The sequence below is a fragment of the Triplophysa rosa genome, linkage group LG7, assembly GCF_024868665.1.
Source record: "Triplophysa rosa linkage group LG7, Trosa_1v2, whole genome shotgun sequence".
In the NCBI taxonomy this organism is placed as follows: domain Eukaryota; kingdom Metazoa; phylum Chordata; class Actinopteri; order Cypriniformes; family Nemacheilidae; genus Triplophysa; species Triplophysa rosa.
This window is the reverse complement of record NC_079896.1, coordinates 396,003-416,069: the sequence shown is the minus strand read 5'-3', so window position 1 is coordinate 416,069 and position 20,067 is coordinate 396,003. Positions and strand designations below refer to the sequence as shown.

At 41.9% G+C, this 20,067-nt stretch overlaps 1 protein-coding gene across 4 annotated transcripts in view; it reads left to right on the top strand.

Moving 5' to 3' along the window:
- Positions 1–20,067, top strand: part of nav1b (neuron navigator 1b) — a 69,264-nt gene that overhangs the window by 18,592 nt on the left and 30,605 nt on the right. For all 4 annotated transcript variants that reach the window (XM_057337026.1, XM_057337027.1, XM_057337025.1 and 1 more), the window contains 2 exons: positions 3,581–3,683; positions 7,992–8,351. In XM_057337026.1, coding sequence (XP_057193009.1) covers positions 3,581–3,683; positions 7,992–8,351 — 463 coding nt within the window. The remainder of the gene's footprint in view (positions 1–3,580; positions 3,684–7,991; positions 8,352–20,067) is intronic.

Here is a 20,067-nt window from a genome sequence, read left to right as displayed (position 1 = left end):
GTTAAGATGACATGATATCCAATAGAATCAAGTAAGGCTCCAAATCTCCTGTAGGAATGTGTTTATCCGGTGGTGTCGTTTGGATATTCAATAGAAATCTAATAAGGATTGTTTAGAAACATAATCTAATAATGTCCTGTTTGTGTAGTAGACTTCAAGGGACAGCTCACCTGCTCACACATTTATTCTCCCTCGTGTGTTTGTAAACCTGTGTGGAACACAAAAGAAGATATTTAGAGAAATGTCTCAGTGGTTTTGTGTTCATACAATGGAAGTCAATGGAGTTCAGTGTTGTTTGATTATCAACATTCTTCAAAATATCTTCTTTTGTGTTCTGCAGAAGAAAGAAACTCATACAGGTTTGACAGGACACGAGGATGAAGAAATGATGAATTGTCATTTTGGGCTAAACTCTTCTCATAAATGCAGAAGTAGGGTTGGGAATCGTTTCAATTTTATCGATTCCAATTCCGATTCTGCTTATCGATTTCGATTCTTATCGATTCCCAGTTTTGATTCCACAGTTGAAGTAAAACATTTAGATATCAACCTGTATGGTCATATAGCCTACTTATTGACTTGTTTGAAAAATATATATATATATTTATGAGCAGCGTTTTGTGTATATTTACACATAGAAACACACCTTTTCTGATTTATTACAATTTGTATTATCATAGTTGAACTACATCATGGTTAAACTGCAGTTACTATAATGCAACTTTGGTTAATTTGTGATTCTGTGCTTTAATGCAAATTCTATAGCTAAACTGTGCTTACTATAGTAAAAAATATCGATCATTTTCATAAGGGCTTTTATTGAGATATCAGCAGATCATGCAACGCATGTACTTTTCTGAAAATATGCACACAGGAATTGATAAGAGGAATTCAAACTTTAATCTCAAGTATCCGATTCCTATTCCTTTCGATTCCGATTCCAAATTGGAATTGATTCCCAACCCAGAAGTCTCTCTCAGTTTTGGAGATTTGAGTTTCTCTCTGTTAGCATCACGTTGGTGAGGGTGATGAATGAACAGTACAGAAGAATCCCATCTGACCAAATTTAGAAATCTAAATTTGGAGAGAACACGATGAGCCACAGGGCAACTTTTACACACCATTCATCCAACACAAGAATTATTCTCTGCATCAAAGCGTGGTCTTTCTTCTAATCATAATTACCTAAATAAACTATAACATAGCATAGCAAACATCCTCACGAGCCGTTCTGATGCTTCATGAGTTCTGAAGATTGACCGTGATCTCCGGATGACACATTCACAGCTGGATGAGATTCTCAAGCCACCGGCGTTAAATATCTGCAGTCAGAGACAATAGACTGAATTGAGGGAAACTGAAGGAAGAGCTTCTTTGTGTCGTTGAGGACATTCATTACATTTTTAACATGATCATATTTGTCTTCTGTAACAGAGCTCCATTCAGATGTGCATTTATCATGATTGTGATAGCAGGACATGGTAACTGAGGGCACATATGCTAAATATATACTGTAAATATAATAAATCAATGCTTTGTTTCCCCAGTGTTTACTTGGAAATGTAAGAAGAGATTGTTAGAATAGAAAAAATCGAGTTTTATTACTATACACCACATGTATGTCAGTGAGGTGACGCACATATCCTACAGATGAAAGCTTATAGAAAAAAAAGAGCAGGTAACATTTAATTCCAGTGCAGTCAGACAGCATCACACCGCTAGAGATAAAGACTGTTTTATAGAGGAAACATTTCTTTCTTACTTTTTTTGATGATCTAAAGACATTTAACGTCTTTTTTTCATGGAAACATGCAAGCTGACAAAACCTATTCTGTGTACATATAGACGGTTTCAAAGCAACAACATAATCGAACGTTACTGCGCGTGCGCGTCCGATGAAATGGTCTATAAATAATCATATTAATAAACATATAAATAGGTATATATAAATACAAATAAGTTCAGTATATCCCATTTGCATTTGTAACAGTTTTGGAAATATATTTGACTGTTATCATGTGATATTTATAACATTGATTTTAAAGTGCTACACAACTTTAGAATTCCTCACATTTTTTGATGCACAGCCCTTTACACAATACATATTGTTTTCAAACATGATGGAAAATCATTTCATTTTAGGTCCCCAATGCTCAAGCATAAAGGTGACCACAGCACAGTGATTTTAATGTACTCATTGTTTTATTTAGAACCCGATTACAATCATACAATTATTTTTCCAGTTTGTACTGCAAATATACATCTTATGAAAATGTATTAATATTAATTAATAAAATATAATGTATTGCTTAATAGTACTCTAAATACAACAGTCCAATTACAAACCTACAGACAGTTATTATCAGTTTATCTTGCCAATGTACATCGCTCTGAAAACATCTGAATAATAATATTGTGTATTCTTTATATTTCATCTTTTCCTGTTTTTTCATTTGTCTCTACTATCTGTATGATGTATTTACTGTAAAGCTACTTTGCAACAAACTGTGCTATAAATATACATTTGAATTAAGATCAATTGGATTGAAAGATGTTTGTGTAGTAGCTGATTTAATCACCTCTGTACATGATGATCAACTTCAGTAAGGTTTAACAGCTGATGGATGATCTGTTTGTCTTGACTCGGTACTGTTGGTAACTGAATGGTCACATGTTTCATAAAACTGAATGAAATCCTGTGGTTCTGTCACCTCCAGTGATGTTATTAGCTTGAACACATGTTCAATCTCTCATGGGAATGAAGGTGATTGACAGGAGATTTGTGTGTTGTCCGGTAATGCTTGTATAAGAGTCTTCTCTCGCTGTATTTAAGCGGTGGAGCTGTTAGTAATGTCATGACGGGCGTCGTGCCTAACTGCACCATGGGATTGATTGGCCATGCTGTTGACATGCTGACCGTCTGCTCACACACGCCAGATTTTCACTCATGTACAGAGCCAAAAAAAGACAAGAAGTGTTTGATTCTTTTAACAGAAGAGACATGTAAAGGTGATGATGGGCTGTTGCAGGTTGAGTTTATTGATGGTATTTGACTAGTTATGTGTTGTCTGAGGTCTCTGTTCAAAAAAGATGATCAGGTGAATTATTGAATTGGGCTATTTTTAGCACTTTGACTTCATTTAATTATTTTCATTCATTGAAATGAAAATGAACTTGTTGATTTACATTTAGATTGCACTAAATGTGTCCGCAAACTTAAACATGTATACATTTATTCAAATTCCATGGATAGTGGAGCCATTTGAGAGGTTAATAATGAGAAAAGACTAATGGCTAGAACACACTACAAGACTTTTTTTAAACTAGACATCACACACTTGCAGACTTTTTGAAAGTTTCAGATAGAAACACACTAACTGATCAAATCTGCAGACTGGCGCAGACTTTCTGCAACAAGTCCAGACTGACAATCTGAGCAAAAGTCTTGTAGTGTATTTTAGCCTTTAACCACGTTTATGTAAATTTACTCGTTTTTGTAAACGACGGTGTGTGTACATTTAATGTGTTGAATATTTGGATGAATGTGGGTTTTTTTAATGATGCATTTTTGTGTTTGTAGATCCAGAATCACAACGGAAGCGGACGGTTCAGAATGTTCTGGATCTGCGACAGAATCTGGAGGAAACCATGTCCAGTCTGCGAGGGACTCAACTGAGTCAGAGGTGACAGAGAGAGAACAAATCACAGCCAGACTAATTCATCATGGCACTTTCAGAATATAAATGGAAATACATTCACAGTGGTTGTTAGTTGATTCCCGGGCGGCTGCCGGAGAATTCTGCACGGCTGCTAGACGACCCGACAGAGCCCAAAGTCTCTTTAATATTCTGATCTCTACAATAGATGGTTATGGCTCAGGTCTACTGTCCTCTGAAAAACAATAAGAAGAAATGAAGTCAACTCTCTTCTCATAAGGCCATATTATTCAATACACTAAAATAAATACACCAAAAAACTAATCATTTCATATATAATCTTCGACCGCCCATGTTACAATGAAAAAAATAACTTGTAGAATTGACTTAATAAAATCCTCGTAACAATTTGCACAAAAAATGTTTGAATTTCTGCTATATTCAAGTACAACTTACTAACCAGAATAAAGTCAATTCTACAATTCTACATTTAGTTTTTGTTAAAATATCAAGTGAATGTTACTTAAAGTACACAAAAAATATTGCGCTGTACAAAAACACGTGTCTAACTCATACTCTAACGGATCACTTATTTTCATATTGAAATATACTCTTTTTTTACAACATAGCTGGTCAAGTGAGAAGAGACCGGTGGTCTGTACTGGCATTACTGCTCACACTTCATGACTCATGTCATATAACCTCCCTCAGCCGAGGCACGAGCACCGCTCTCCTGAACAACAGTCACAACTTAAAGAACCCAAACTGAACAATAATAACACAACTCTCCTAAATCTCAAAGATAAATCAACACAAAACACCAACAAGTCTTTAGTTTCACTGAAAAACACTTCGAATGGCAGTTGATCTGGAAAATGAATCTCCTAATGCAGTCAGATGCAAAGCATGCTGGGAACGACAGATCAGCGGCCCAGGTAGTTATATCTACAAAAATGATTGATGTAGTCTCAACACAAAATACATAAGTAAACTTAATTTGACCCATTTAAATGGGTTTAACATCATAAAATTGATTTGGATTCACTTAATAATGTATTCAATAAAATTACTCAAACAAAATAATTAAAATCTTAACAACCAAAATTAGTAGATTTTATTCCCATGATTTTTACGTTATTTTAACTCAATTGTTTTGTTAAAAACAGGAACATAATTCTATTAAGTATATTTTGAATCATTTATTTTCATAAAATCTACTAAGGCACATAATCATTTTTTCTGTCATGGTTCTGCTCCACCTTGTCTTGCTTTTCTTGACCTAGTGGCAGAACCATGACAGAACCTCGTTTTATGTGGAGAGTGACGTTTTGTCCCTGTTGGTCTTCCACACTCCGTTGTCGCGTCTCTGTTCCCGCCCTTTCGTCTCTTCATTGGTGATAATTATTAGTTCATGCCCCGCACCTGTCCCCTTCTTAATTTCGTCCCGTTTATATAGTCCTCATGTTTCATTGTCCTGTGCTGGTTCATTGTGGACTGTGGCGTGTTTCTTGTGGGTGAGGTCTTGTCCTGTTAGTGTAGTTAGTCTTTTGTAATATGTAGTAGACGTTACTTTTAGTCTTGTTTAGTGTAGTTGATCTTTGTCCTTTTGATACCCATGTTTTGTTATGTTACCCCCACGTGGGTCTTTGTTTTGTATTTGTATTTTATTAAATGTCTTGTTAACCCCTTACCCGCTGTCTGCATTTGGGTCCTCTGTCCTTGTCTCCGTTTCTCACCCCGAGAATCATGACATTTTTCAGTGTAGATGTGCTCGGCGCATGATTTCTTTTGTGTGGCCTGACCTTCACCTTCAGACTCTCTTATAAAAGAGACGTGTTCACATAGACCGCTGGAAGCATGTCGTTTAAATGGAGTGAATAAAGAGCACGTCTAACGTGACACTACACGTGACTTTATGTGTTGGGTGACATCATCAGTCTTGATGTTTTCATGTGATAATGTGAGGAGCGCATCGATCGTGCTGCTAATGTTCCTTCCATTTGAAATGCTGTTTCTGTGAGACTGTTTTACATTTACTGGAATGTACCTCAGATTCCTCTCATTCTTTATCTGCTGTAGATGTGAAAATAAGCACATATGATGACTCCGAATATATCGTAGTGATGTGTTGTGTTCAGGAGTCTGTGGTGTTATCTGGATTTGTGTTGGAAAATGACTTTGTGAATAGTTACTGAACCACATGGAAGCGGTTTTATGTGGTGTTTTTGTTGAGGCAGTCATTGTGTTTCAATAATGTGTATTTAATCAAAACTGAGTTCATTTAAACAATGTGTCGTTTTCAATAAAACGGGTAAAAATGGTCATGGACCTGAAGGACGCATATGATACAGACTGGATGAGTTTTCTGATCGGAACATTTTCACAAACACTTACATTTCTCTTTTTAAATCCGCTGTTGTCCTGACATTTCTCATGAGAAAAGTGTTTCATGTAGTGCACAGCGTGGAGAGGATGGAAACTTCATTGAGGTGTGACGTGACATGAGAAGAGAATGAAAAAACAGGTCACGAGTTTGTTCTTCACGATCCGTGTAAAGCTGCAAAGTTCCGAAACGAAATGAAAGATTTCTTCTGACTTGATTCATTCCTCTGATCTCTGTTGTGTTCAACAGATCACCAAAGGAAAGAAACATCTCAAATGAGATCTCTTTAATATGGCATTTGTTTCTTCTAGACATCAGTCAGATTAAATGGAGTTATGCCGCGGTCATTGACGTCCATTCATGCGCATGCGAATGTGTCTGACCGGGAACACAAACCCATCACGAGATATTTGGGCTGCGTTCAAATACCCCACTTGCGGACTTGGCCACTTGAGAGCGCGTGCATGCGACAGGAAGTCTGTCCAATGTCTTAAAAACGCAAGTGCAGTGCCCTTAACGCACACTAAACCCACACTTCGAGTATTCGGGGCTAAGTGTATCCCATCATGCGTCATGTTCATGAGACTTTTTGCTCGGGTTTCTCAAGATGTTGCGGAAAGCTTTCCAGTGTACGTTACAACTACTTTTTAAGGTTAGGCTACATCTGTATTTACTCCATGTTTGGCTAACATGTGTTTTTCTTTTGTCTTTGCTTTTTTGGGTACAGCTGCTTTGATACAAACAAAGCGCTATAAAACTAAAACTGACTTGACTATGTAATTAGATATTACATATCACTGTGTAGTAAAACGAAGTGTTGCACATTTTCTTGGTGAAAACTTCAGAGTTATGTCTTTTGTAAAACTTTTGTTTTTATCACATAATTAGAAACACCACATTAATTAACGTCACATGTTTGCGCTTGCTTAGTGTGTTCCATCGGGTTAGAAATACGACATGCTCACTTGGGATCTTCACGCGCACTAGAACACTTGGGCCAAAAACAGGAAATACGTCACGAAAGTAGTCAAGTGGTCAAGTGCAAAGAGCGCATGCAAGTGGGGGTATTCGGACGCAGCCTTAGCATTTCGCAGCGTTTGGTGAACTCTGACCTGTGTGAGACCAATAGAAGATCAAAACGTCACAGCGTCACCTCTCGCTACAGAAATGTACAGAAATGACTGCGGCATTAGTCTCAAATGTTTCTCCTGATCACGAGACTGCTGTGATAACACGTGTGTCTTCTTTAGAGTTTTACAAGACATCTCAAGAAAATTTCATCACAAAAACATTTGTCATCAGATTATTCTGTCCGAGTTGCTTTTATTCTTTTTCCCAGAGGACACACGGCTTGTTCTTAATGGGTTTGTCGTGTTGCGTCGCGCCGCATCCAGTGTGGACAACATTTAAACTGATAATGCGTTCTCGTGCGTCCTAAAGTCTTTTGTCGCATTGCAGCGCGTCCGGTGTACAGACACGGTGTTACAGTATGTCAATGTCATTTGTGTTTGTTGTTAAGGATTTTCAGGAGTGACATCTCATCCGTCGAGCAAGCATTGCTCATGCCAATAAATGTGTTTCTGAGAACAAGGTTTTTTAGTCCGATAACCTGCTGTGGACTGATCAAATAAAACATGAAAACACCATGACCCAGAATAACGCACACACACACACACACACGCACGCACACACACACACACACGCGCACACACACACGCGCACACACACACACAAGAGAATGAAGCGGTTCGTTTCCAGACGCTGTGGTTTGGATGTTACATGCAGATGAGATATTCCGCATCATGCTTTAAACCTCGAAGATTTCTCTTTTTGTGAGCTGATGTTGTGTTATTCCTCATGTCCACCAGAAGAACACGCAGTCTGATCGACCGTTTATATGAAATAGCATCTGTTCATATAGGACTGAATTTGTTCTTTCTTTCTGTCTGTAGCTGTCTGGACAGCAGCGTGTGCTACGACAGCGATGAAACCAACGCTCGCAGCATCTCCAGCCTCTCTAACCGCTCTTCACCTCTGTCCTGGCGTCACGGTCAGTCCAGTCCACGTCTGCAGGCCGGCGACGCCCCTTCATCCGCCAGCAGCAGTTACCTGGGCACCAAGTCGTCGTCTCGGTTCACGTCTCACACGATGCCCGCGCGCTGCACCGGACGCCTCGCCAGCTCCTCCCGCAGCGACTTCATGGACGGTCTGGACGCCGGAGACCGTGACCTGAAGTGTGGCTATCTGAGCGATTCTGACCTGCATAGTAAAAGCTTGCATGACGACGACGATGATGATAATCTGGCCAATGGGTGAGTGTCTTGATGTGTGGGTGTGAGACTCCTGCAGCATCAGGTGTTTTCAGATCTGTAGGCGTGTCACTGGACTCGGGTTTGAGGATGCGAACACTGCTTTCCGTCTTCAATGGCTTTCTGGTTTTTATCTCTAGCTCTCTTGAAAAATGTAATTATGAGGGAAGCTCATTGCTGGGTCACGCACATCGCTCGCATGTTAGGATGATGAAATCCAGGCCAGTTGTCCCGGGTGAGAAGGACTCTTTATCTGAGAAGCTCATGCAGAGGGATTTAGAGAGTGCCGCATGACAGACCCAGTCCTCGCTTTACATTATTGAGAGAGACTTTTTCAAATGGCTTGTGTTTCTCAGGTTTTCCCATTCTTCTTTTGTTGGTGACACACATCATTCTAGATTAGCATTAAATGATTTCTGTCACATGCTTGAGTCATTAAAGTGATAGTTCACCCCAAAACTAATGATCTGTCATCATCTATTCTCTCTCATGTGGCTGTAAATCTGTATCTGACTCTTTCTTCAGTGGAACACAAAAGAAGATATTTTGAGGAATGTCTCAGTGGTTTTGTGTTCATGGGTCAAAGACGGAAAAGGGTTTAAGCAGAAAAACAATAAGTGCAATACTGCTTTAAATTGTTGTTGTTCAAAAAAAGGAAAATGAAAACGTTTTCACACATTTCCCCTGATTTACAGAAGACGGCCACTAAAATGTCATTCAGTGTACACTCTTGTCAGCCATATTTACATCAAAAATCAAATTATGACATATTAAAAGCCTAATTACCTAATGCTAATTAGTTGTAATTTTACATTTTTTTTAATTTGCCACTATCCTATACTTTGATTGTGCCTATAAAGCACAATCAAATGTAATATGCTCCCTTATGCTTTTATATGTTTGAGTCAGAATAAGCATGTTGTTTGAATTTGTACATAAATATTGTGTTACACTGAATGACAATGTCACATTATTTCAACCACATTTTGACATTCCATTCTCCAAACACTTAGTCGAAACCATAAAGTCGACATTTTACTTACATTTACACTTTTGTAAATTTCTGTTGTTTGACTCTCGGCATTCTTCAAAATATCTTCTTTTGTGTTCTGAAGAAATAAACTCAAAATGACATGATGATGAAACTTCACTATTCCTTTAATACCGCTGGCCTTGAATTGTTTTGGTTGTTGGTGTATTACATAAAGCTGTTCACAGTTACTGGTTCATCGGTCATTGGTGAGGTAGAAATGCGTTTCTCGGTGGTAACCATGGAAACGGAGAGGAGCTGAAGGGAGAAGGTGAGGTGTGTTCTTCAGCTCTAGTCTTCTCTCTGCCTCATTAGATTTCGTTGTAGTTTATGTAACCGTTCAATGATTTATGAGAGGGTAACGCTATCGTATTTATTTTGTTTGAAATCATTCTTGCACCACCACATTATGTGTTCCTGTAGCTCAGCTGGTACAGTGTTGTGTTAGCAGTGTAAAGATTGTGGGTTTGAATCTCATCAAAAGGGATATAAAATGTATAGTTTGAATATATTGTCATTTATTTTGGATGAAAGTGTTAACCACATTGATACCGTGGCATTTTGTTATGTCGTACATAACAAAATACTGATATATGAACTATCCTGGTTGTATTATAGTAAAATGTAGTAATCATGTCTGTGTGTATTGTTCACCGTCTGTTTTGTCCCAGTTGCTCTACATAAATCACTATTGTTACTATAGTGAAACCAGTGTAAATGTGTGGTTACTGTGGTTTTCCTGCAAATCATCTCCGGTTAGTGTAGTAAAATGATGGTTCATGTGTGTCAGGGTATAAATAGGTTGAGACTCATGAATTATGGGAACAGAATCAGGGAAGAGAGACGGGGTCTTAGAATGGATGTTTTTCAAGGAAACTGCAGATGTCTCTCAGTATGAAAAGCAGAGCTGTAATTAAGACAGATCAAATCTATCGATCGTGTCTGGCCTGAGGCTGTGCGGGGGGGTCTGAGCTGTATTGCTGTTGTCCCCGGAGACCATTATGGGATAGAGACAAGTCAAGATCATCCTGAAGCTCTGCTAATGCTAGACATGATTTGTGAGGTGAATGCCACGTTGTGTGAGTGGACATTTGAAAGAAAGTGCTTGTAGATCATACGGAGGAATCTGACGTCTGTCATAAAAATGGCTGAAGTCATAATTCAGAGAATCGATGGGCGAGATGCAATAAAACATGTTCTATATGCTTCTACAATGACCAACAGTTGTTTGTATGGCGGGTTTTTTGTTCTGTGTCTGACGTCGTGTTTCACCTGCTGACTCAACAGCGTTCAGACGTCTGTCTGCCAAACTAACACACGGTTTGCTCTCACTCGAATGTCTGCTCAGAGCTTTGAGACGTTTTGAGAGGTTTTTGAGCTTTCGAGAAAACTGTGTTTAGTTTGATCTGAATACACACAGAGAGAGAGAGAATGCGTTAGGTTCTGTCATCAGTTGATTGATGGAGTGAATGATTTATAACATCGTCTACAATGACAGGCCCACCCAGAATCCTTTCTGTCTATCACAGCTGACACGTGCATCATAGCAAACCAAAAAACCACCACAAACATGTTGGAAATGTGTTTATCACATGTTGCTGTGGTGTTCTGGGTGGTCGCTAAGGTGTTCTCTGTATCTGTGATATTCTGGTCTATCACCTCTCTCTTTTATAATACAAGTTTCATTTGATTGCCATGATGTAATCTGTCTGTCCATCTATCCGTCCATGAATCCCTCTCTCTATTTCTCCATTCGACTCAAGGAAACATGTATGTTTACACACACTGCAGGACACGCTGAACGTACATGAACAATATGTATGAATCAATCACATTATTATTACTGTACAACAGTGATGTGGTGCAGATCATCAGACTACAGCGCACACATAAAGCTCTCTGGATGAGATTTGATGTAAATATCTTGGTTTGGTAATGCACTGTACGGTTGGATGGCAATGGCAGGTTTCCACCCTCCGAGCGAGCATGCAGTGCATGGGCTGGGATGTGTTTGTTGCCATAGTAACCCCCATGAGCCCGACTCCCTTTGACTCAGTGATACATGGTGTGTCAGTGTATTGGTGTGTGCGTGTGATAGAAAATGCGTATTACAGTAGAGCACTAATGAATGCCTGTGTGTGTGTGTGTGTGTGTGTGCGCGTGCGTGCGTGCGTTAGGAATCATTTATAATGTCTTGCTGCATTCTTTCCCTCTGTTTTTTCCTCTCAGGGTTTTCTGATTTATTAGACATAAACTGCAAACTGTATTCTTACATTTCTTAAAGAAAATGTACATGATACTGGTCAGTAAAGAACACAGCAGCATGGTGCTGAGGTCTTCTGTGTGGTTGCTAGGGCGTTGCTATGCGATTTCTTTGTTTTACAGGTGGTTGCTAGGGAGCTATTATGGGTGGTTGCTAGGGTGTTATTATGTGGTTTCTTTGTTTCATGAGTGGTTGCTAGGGCGTTGCTATGTGATTTCTTTGTTTTATGGGTGGTTGCTTGGGAGTTATTATGTGGTTTATTTTTATGGGTGGTTGCTAGGGTGTTATTATGTGGCTTCTTTGTTTCATGAGTGGTTGCTAGGGCGTTGCTATGTGATTTCTTTGTTTTATGGGTGGTTGCTTGGGAGTTATTATGTGGTTGTAGCGAGGAAGGCGGGGCGAGAGCCGTGGGGCGAGTAAGGCGGGGCCGGCGGCGTAAGTGGCAACGAGTGTCAGCTGTGCGACCGCCGGTCCCCGCATGCCTCACGGGGGAGCTCGGGAGCATAAGAGGACGAGCGACCGGACCATCGAGAGAGAGGACCGGGCCCGGAAGTTAAGTTTGTTTATGTTCGTGTGGCCGGCAGTCGACCGTGAGGTGGCTGCCGGCCTTTTATTTGCTGAATTATTGTTTGTTTATTTTGTATTAAAGTTTGTGAAATGTTCGCCGGTTCCCGCCTCCTTCCTTCCCTTCTATTGAACTTTGTTACATTGGTGCCGAAACCCGGGAGGAAGGAGGGACATGCTGCCGAGGAGCCCTCGCCGCCGAGCGGCCTCGCGGTGCTGGGGAGTTCGGGCAGCACGGACGAAGGAGGTCCGCCAGCGGCTGCCCGAAGCGGTGGTGCCGGAGAGAGAAAGCTCGACGGGGGACGAAGACCTCGCTGCCGGGCTCCTGGGCCGAGGTGGGGTGGCGGCCGTAGAAGAGGGAGCGGAGGAGTTCGGTCCGTTTGCCGTGGGCCGGAGCCTGCTACTGTCCACCAAGGAAAGGGGAAGAGCAGGGAACGGACGGCTCGCTGCCGGCTGCCCTCGGGGCGAAGCCATCGCCGGCCGCCAGGAGGCGGAGGAGGATCAGGTCGCCCCGGAGCGTCCCCGCACCACCGCATAGCACCGCGAGGAAGAGCCTCTCGGCTGGGCTGAGGACCGAGCGGCAGCGTGTCGGGGAACCGGACCACTTTTTTTTTTTTTTCCTCTCTCCCCTCTCACGTCCCGGTCGCTCGGGATGCTCCCGGCTCCGTTCTCTCGCCTCGTCCGTGCATGCCCCGGTCACTGGGGCCCTCATGGGAGAAGGCCCCCCGGGGGGGGGAGTAAGCACAGGCTCGGTGCTGCCCCCCGGCCTGTGAGGGGTGATGGGGGTATGTAGCGAGGAAGGCGGGGCGAGAGCCGTGGGGCGAGTAAGGCGGGGCCGGCGGCGTAAGTGGCAACGAGTGTCAGCTGTGCGACCGCCGGTCCCCGCATGCCTCACGGGGGAGCTCGGGAGCATAAGAGGACGAGCGACCGGACCATCGAGAGAGAGGACCGGGCCCGGAAGTTAAGTTTGTTTATGTTCGTGTGGCCGGCAGTCGACCGTGAGGTGGCTGCCGGCCTTTTATTTGCTGAATTATTGTTTGTTTATTTTGTATTAAAGTTTGTGAAATGTTCGCCGGTTCCCGCTTCCTTCCTTCCCTTCTATTGAACTTTGTTACATTGGTGCCGAAACCCGGGAGGAAGGAGGGACATGCTGCCGAGGAGCCCTCGCCGCCGAGCGGCCTCGCGGTGCTGGGGAGTTCGGGCAGCACGGACGAAGGAGGTCCGCCAGCGGCTGCCCGAAGCGGTGGTGCCGGAGAGAGAAAGCTCGACGGGGGACGAAGACCTCGCTGCCGGGCTCCTGGGCCGAGGTGGGGTGGCGGCCGTAGAAGAGGGAGCGGAGGAGTTCGGTCCGTTTGCCGTGGGCCGGAGCCTGCTACTGTCCACCAAGGAAAGGGGAAGAGCAGGGAACGGACGGCTCGCTGCCGGCTGCCCTCGGGGCGAAGCCATCGCCGGCCGCCAGGAGGCGGAGGAGGATCAGGTCGCCCCGGAGCGTCCCCGCACCACCGCATAGCACCGCGAGGAAGAGCCTCTCGGCTGGGCTGAGGACCGAGCGGCAGCGTGTCGGGGAACCGGACCACTTTTTTTTTTTTTCCTCCCTCCCCTCTCTCGTCCCGGTCGCTCGGGATGCTCCCGGCTCCGTTCTCTCGCCTCGTCCGTGCATGCCCCGGTCACTGGGGCCCTCATGGGAGAAGGCCCCCCGGGGGGGGGAGTAAGCACAGGCTCGGTGCTGCCCCCCGGCCTGTGAGGGGTGATGGGGGTATGTAGCGAGGAAGGCGGGGCGAGAGCCGTGGGGCGAGTAAGGCGGGGCCGGCGGCGTAAGTGGCAACGAGTGTCAGCTGTGCGACCGCCGGTCCCCGCATGCCTCACGGGGGAGCTCGGGAGCATAAGAGGACGAGCGACCGGACCATCGAGAGAGAGGACCGGGCCCGGAAGTTAAGTTTGTTTATGTTCGTGTGGCCGGCAGTCGACCGTGAGGTGGCTGCCGGCCTTTTATTTGCTGAATTATTGTTTGTTTATTTTGTATTAAAGTTTGTGAATGATCGCCGGTTCCCGCCTCCTTCCTTCCCTTCTATTGAACTGTGTTACAGTGGTTTATTTTTTATGGGTGGTTGCTAGGGCGTTATTATGCGGTTTCTTTATTTTATGGGTAGTTGCTAGGGCGTTGCTATGTGATTTCTTTGTTTTATAGGTGGTTGCTAGGGAGTTGTGTGGTTTTTTATGGGTGGTCGCTAGGGCGTTGCTATGTGTTTTCTTTGTTTTATACAGTAGGTGGTTGCTAGGATGTTGTTATGTGATTTCTTGTTTTATATGTGGTTGCTAGGGAGTTATTATGTGGTTTATTTTTTATGGGTGGCTGTTAAGGTGTTGCTATTTGATTTCTTTGTTTTATAGGTGGTTGCTAGGGAGTTATTATGTGGTTTATTTTTTATAGGTGGTTGCTCGGGAGTTGTTATATGGCTTCTTTGTTTTATGGGTGGTTGCTAGGGCGTTTTTATGTGATTTCTTTGTTTTATAGGTGGTTGCTAGGGAGTTCTTATGCATGGACAGTTTTTTTATTCTGTCCACAAGTAATGTTCCAAAGTTAATACGTAGGGAGAGAAGTTTTATTCAAAAAATGTTTTTCAGTACTGGAAATTCTAAAGTGGCAAATTTACACTATGGTTTGTGGTTTAGGAGAAAGATTTTTGTGTACTTTTTCTTATTCTTAGTAAGAGCTTTGGTCTGTTTGCGGGCATGTATGAGTAGATATCAACTATGAGACTTAACAGGAGGATTTACTCCATTAACTATGGGAGGAATGTTGAGCGGCACACATCTCTGTCCATGTGGGCATCAGATGTCCTGTAGACACACAAACACACACACACACAGCAGGAGAACATCTGCTGAGGTGTCTGTAGAGACTCTGGGGTCTTCAGGATGTTATTCTAAGACTCTCATTACACACATTGAATGTTAACACGACTCCATGTGTGGTCAGACTGAACGCTGGACATGACAGAGGAATGTCAGTCAATCTGCATCTGTGCATCAGGTTGTCTAAGAACCTTAAATGATTTTTAAGAAAAGTTGATGAATAAACTAGATTAACAAACAGATGTAGGGAAACTGCATGAGATCACTTTTTATGACCTCTGCTGGAAAAACACTGTAACTGCAGAAGTGTTTAATGTGACCGGGAGCTTTTGATGTGATTGTGTTTTTCAAGAGCCAAAACCGACCCGTCATGAGATGATGTCATCACTGGTCCACGTGCCTTATAATGTCTTCAAACATGAGAAACCAGAGAGCAGATCTGAAAAACATGAGCAGGACACACCCGTGAAGAAACATCAGTTGTTCGTGGATTATTATTGTAGGATTCTTGTGTTTTAGCATTCTCTTGGTTTTGTGGTTGAGTAATGTGGTATGAAGAGCTTTAAATGCATTTTTATCTCTTTTTATGTTGTAAGTCATCATATATTCTCTCTCATGCGGTTGTTAACCTGTATGTGACCCTTTCTTTGGTGGAACACAAAAGAAGATATTTTGAGAAATGTCTCAGTGGTTTTGTGTTCATATAATGGAAGTCAATGGAGTTCAGTGTGGTTTGATTATCAACATTCTTCAAAATATCTTCTTTTCATGCAGGTTTAGAATAACATGAGGATGAATAAATGATGAAATAATTCTCAGTTTTGGGTGAACTATCCTGTTAAAATCTCATATCTTTGTCCTATAGAGAATCAGATGAGCTCTCAACGATGTCTTTGTGATTTTGTGATACCTGCCCTGAAGAGATTTTAATGTGAACTCAAATATGTCTCATCCAATTCTAATATTCATTTAAAGGGACGGTTCACCCAAAAATGACAATTGTGCCATCATTTACTCACCCTCAGGATGTTCCAAACCTGTATCAATTTTTTTCTCCAGTTGAACACAAAGGAAGATATTTGGAAGATTGTCCTTAACCAAACAGATCTTATGCACTATTTACTGCCACAGTAGGGAAAATAAATAATATGGGAGACAATTGGGAATGACATCTGTTTGGTTACTGACATTCTTCCAAATATCTTCCTTTGTGTTCAACCGAAGAAAGAAATTGATATTGACATGACAACAGGGTGAGTAAATGATGACAGAATTTTCATTTTTGGGTGAACTATCCCTTTAACATTCATTTTATAACTCTATCATCCTCTTCAATATCAACCGCTCTCTGTTTGGTTTCTATTAGCCTATCATTTTGTAAAATATTGTATAGATAAAAAACTTAACTGGGAACTACAGTAATTGTCCTTGGCTATACAAAAGCAACAAAGCAGTAAAATTCTCGTCTGTCTGTCTATAAAAAGTGTGTACTGTACACCTTTAATAGTTTTGTGTTTAGACAGATTATTTGTGTAATTTGCTATCACATATCTCGTCATCTTGACCTTTAATCTGAAAAATGATTTCATTGTTTAAATCAATCAAAGCTCGTTTTAGAAAAGAATCACACTTGAGGATCAGACTGTGAACCTCTTCTTGTGTGTGTAAAAGATCAGAAACAAACACACGCACATACACATACACATGCACACGCACACACACACGCACACAAACGCACGTACGCACACACACAAACGCGCACACACATGCACGCGTACGCACACACACGTACGTACACAAACGCGCAAACACAAACGCACGCACATGCACACAAACGCGCACATGCACACACACGCAGGCACGCGCGCACACACACACACACACACACACACACACACACACACACACACACACACAGAGGAAAGATGTTTCATGTGTTCTTATTTCTGGATATGTGCTGTTAATTTTATGTTATGATTATCTAGCATGTTTGATGTTTGGAGATGATCAGTGTACATAACCTCATAACTTCAACAGCACAAACCCTTTTTGTGTGTGTGAGTGTGTGTGTGTGTGTGTGTGTAGCATTACAAGCAGATGGAAAAGATGAGACGAACATTAATAGATTTTCATTTCTTTCAGAATCTCATACACAGCTGATTGATTTTCAGTCTCATCTGGTGCTCGTTGAGATCTCTTGACATCAAAGGTGATGAGAGATAAATGTGTAGAAATTCTCAGCGTGGAAAAGCCATCAAGATGATTATCATGGGATGTTTGTGAAGACATAGGCTGGAGTTGATGTATTTCACTGGATCTCAGTTCAGAAACACATTTGATTTGACAGAACTTGGGTATATAAACGTCACATTATAAAAGATATTCTTGAGGAAATAGATAACCAAAATGAATAGTCATTTATTCTACCTCGTGACTGATCAGGAGGATGCAGAAGAGACAGCTGGCCAAATGTCTTTGCCTGAGGGTTCCGTAAATACATCACTCAGTAGAAATGTGACTTTTTTGGATATTTTTTGTCTGCATCATATTGCACATTTTTGATGTCAGGAGATTTGTGTGAGAAACTTTAACTCCTTTTTGAAGGACGATGTTCGTGCCATAGAGAAGATGCATGCTACTTGAAGGTGTTTGGAGAATACCATGCTCATTGCGTATTCCTTGTATCATAATGCCTTTAACACATGCTGTATAACAATCGATATATGTATAAAACACTCACATATCAGTACCAGGCATTTTGTTTGTAAGGGTAAATGTAAACATGTGGCTCTTTAAGTCCAGTTTGACTGTAATAGTGAACAGTATTGAGTTCTGCTCGTGTATCTCTGGTTGTGTGGCTGTGTTTGTACACGTCTGTACATCTGGAGATGATTAGGGGCTGGCCGGGAGTGTGAGTGTGCGTGTGTGTGTGTGTGGGGGGGGGGGGTGTTGCCCACGTGCACACGAGCGGATTTCAGTCCAGTTTGAATGGATGTGAGTGGGATTGGATGAGTGCTCGTGACCCAGTGACATTGAGATCGCTGTGACGGATCCACCATGAATAAACGTGCCGGGCGTCTGAACGGGACCGTGCTCCTCTCAAAGTGAGTTTCTCATCTCTTTCTTTCTTCAAATTGAACATGCCGTATGGATTGATTTGATCAGGTGGATGGGCACGGCTCTGAAATGTGATTGGATGAATCGTGTTGTAAAATAGCCAATAGATGCACACCTACCTGATGGAATATTGTATTACATGACTTCATATTGTCTTTTATGATTAATCGTGCACTACTGTTCGAATTTATGGTGGATGATGTGTTTATTGTTATTCATTTTAAAGGGGTCATGTGGCGCGTGTCTTTGGTGTGATATAAGTTGCCCGTGCATGTATTATACACGTAAAATGAGCAAAAAAAGGAAAGTGTGGGAACAAAAGGTTGAGATGGACACAGAGGGAATGTTGCACATTTACAGAAGCTCAACTGGACTCGGTTCTTTGACATGTTTGCATCACTTTTAGACGGAATGGATTTGCGTCTCTCTCTATTTGTCAAGCTGTGTTGGTACACAGATTCTTCAAGTAGAGTTTATACGCTGTCTTTACTTCTTTTCCATCTGTGTGACATGAGAAACTTCTCTTCTGTGTGAGAGGATGGATGTCATTGGTTTGAAACACTTCAGAGAGCGCAGTGACACCTCATGTTGAAGTCAGTCTTGAGTTAGTCATTAGTGCTTTTAAAGGTCATTGTCTTCATTTTGAAGTGGATGTGTTTTATGACTCGCACACTGTTGTCTGCTGGACGTGAACGCCCGGTCAATAACTCTGAACACTGGCTTTCGTCTTTAACTCTAATCAATTCTTGTTTAATGGGTGGAACTGAAATGCAGTCCCAGCTGATATGAAATACCAAAAGTTGGGAGTTGTCGCAAAAGCCCCAGATGCTTCTCATGTGGACTGGAATTGGTTGGGAGGAAGACAGAATTCCTTAAAATTTCAACCCCGGCAAAACCTCTCCACCCAAACAAGATCATACAGAATATATCTCAAGCAGATTAAAAAGCTCACTCACACTTTCTGTCATTCTTCAACGCTTTCTTTTTTCACATCCACCCCAGAGGACCTGATTGGAGACATTGGCCTCACGGCGGCACCACCGTGTAAGCAAAACCTAGTTTAGACACAATTATTTATTTATTCTGTTCTGTTCACATCACGACTATAAATATAACAGCAAATATATTCATGTTTATTCATGTTTACATTTTAAATGGAGTTTGTTTGGCTGTCAGTGTTTTAGCGTTCGTCATCTGACAAAAATTGCTCTCCCAAACATATTGTTTCTCCTTTATCTGTATTGTTTAGGTTTTGGTGTGAATATGTATATTTATTATTCTATTGAAAACCTTTTCAAATCTTTTTCACGCGAGCTAATGAAATAACTGACACAGAACATCGTGTAAAAGTCACTTTAAACCCACTAAAGAACTCTCGAGTATATTTATTTGATCATCCTAGCCGCACATACGTTTTTTGGGGGGGTTGGTTTTCACAGCAGATGTGATGAATGATTTCCTGAGTTATTTGGCGGTGATCACCGAACCTTCATATGAGATTGATGAGACTGATTAGCGGTAGTTGGCGGTACGTCCGGCGGTCCGGTGTGGAGACGCCTCGAGAACAGAACAGAGCTTTATTGAAGAGAACTCATTGACGCTCTCTGTGATGGCTGTAGGCTCCAGTTTTGTGCTCATTTGTCTGTTTTGGATATTTGTGGACTTTATAAATGTAGATGTTTTATTCACTCTCATGTTAAGTAACATAAACCTGTTTAGCTCATGGGAGGTTTAGCTCAACCTGTCTCTCTCTGTCTCTCTCTGTCTCTCTCTCTCTCTGTCTCTCTCTCTCTCTGTCTCTCTCTGTCTCTCTCTCTCTGTCTCTCTCTCTCTCTCTCTCTCTCTCTCTCTCTCTCTCTCTCTCTCTCTCTCTCTCTCTCTCTCTCTCT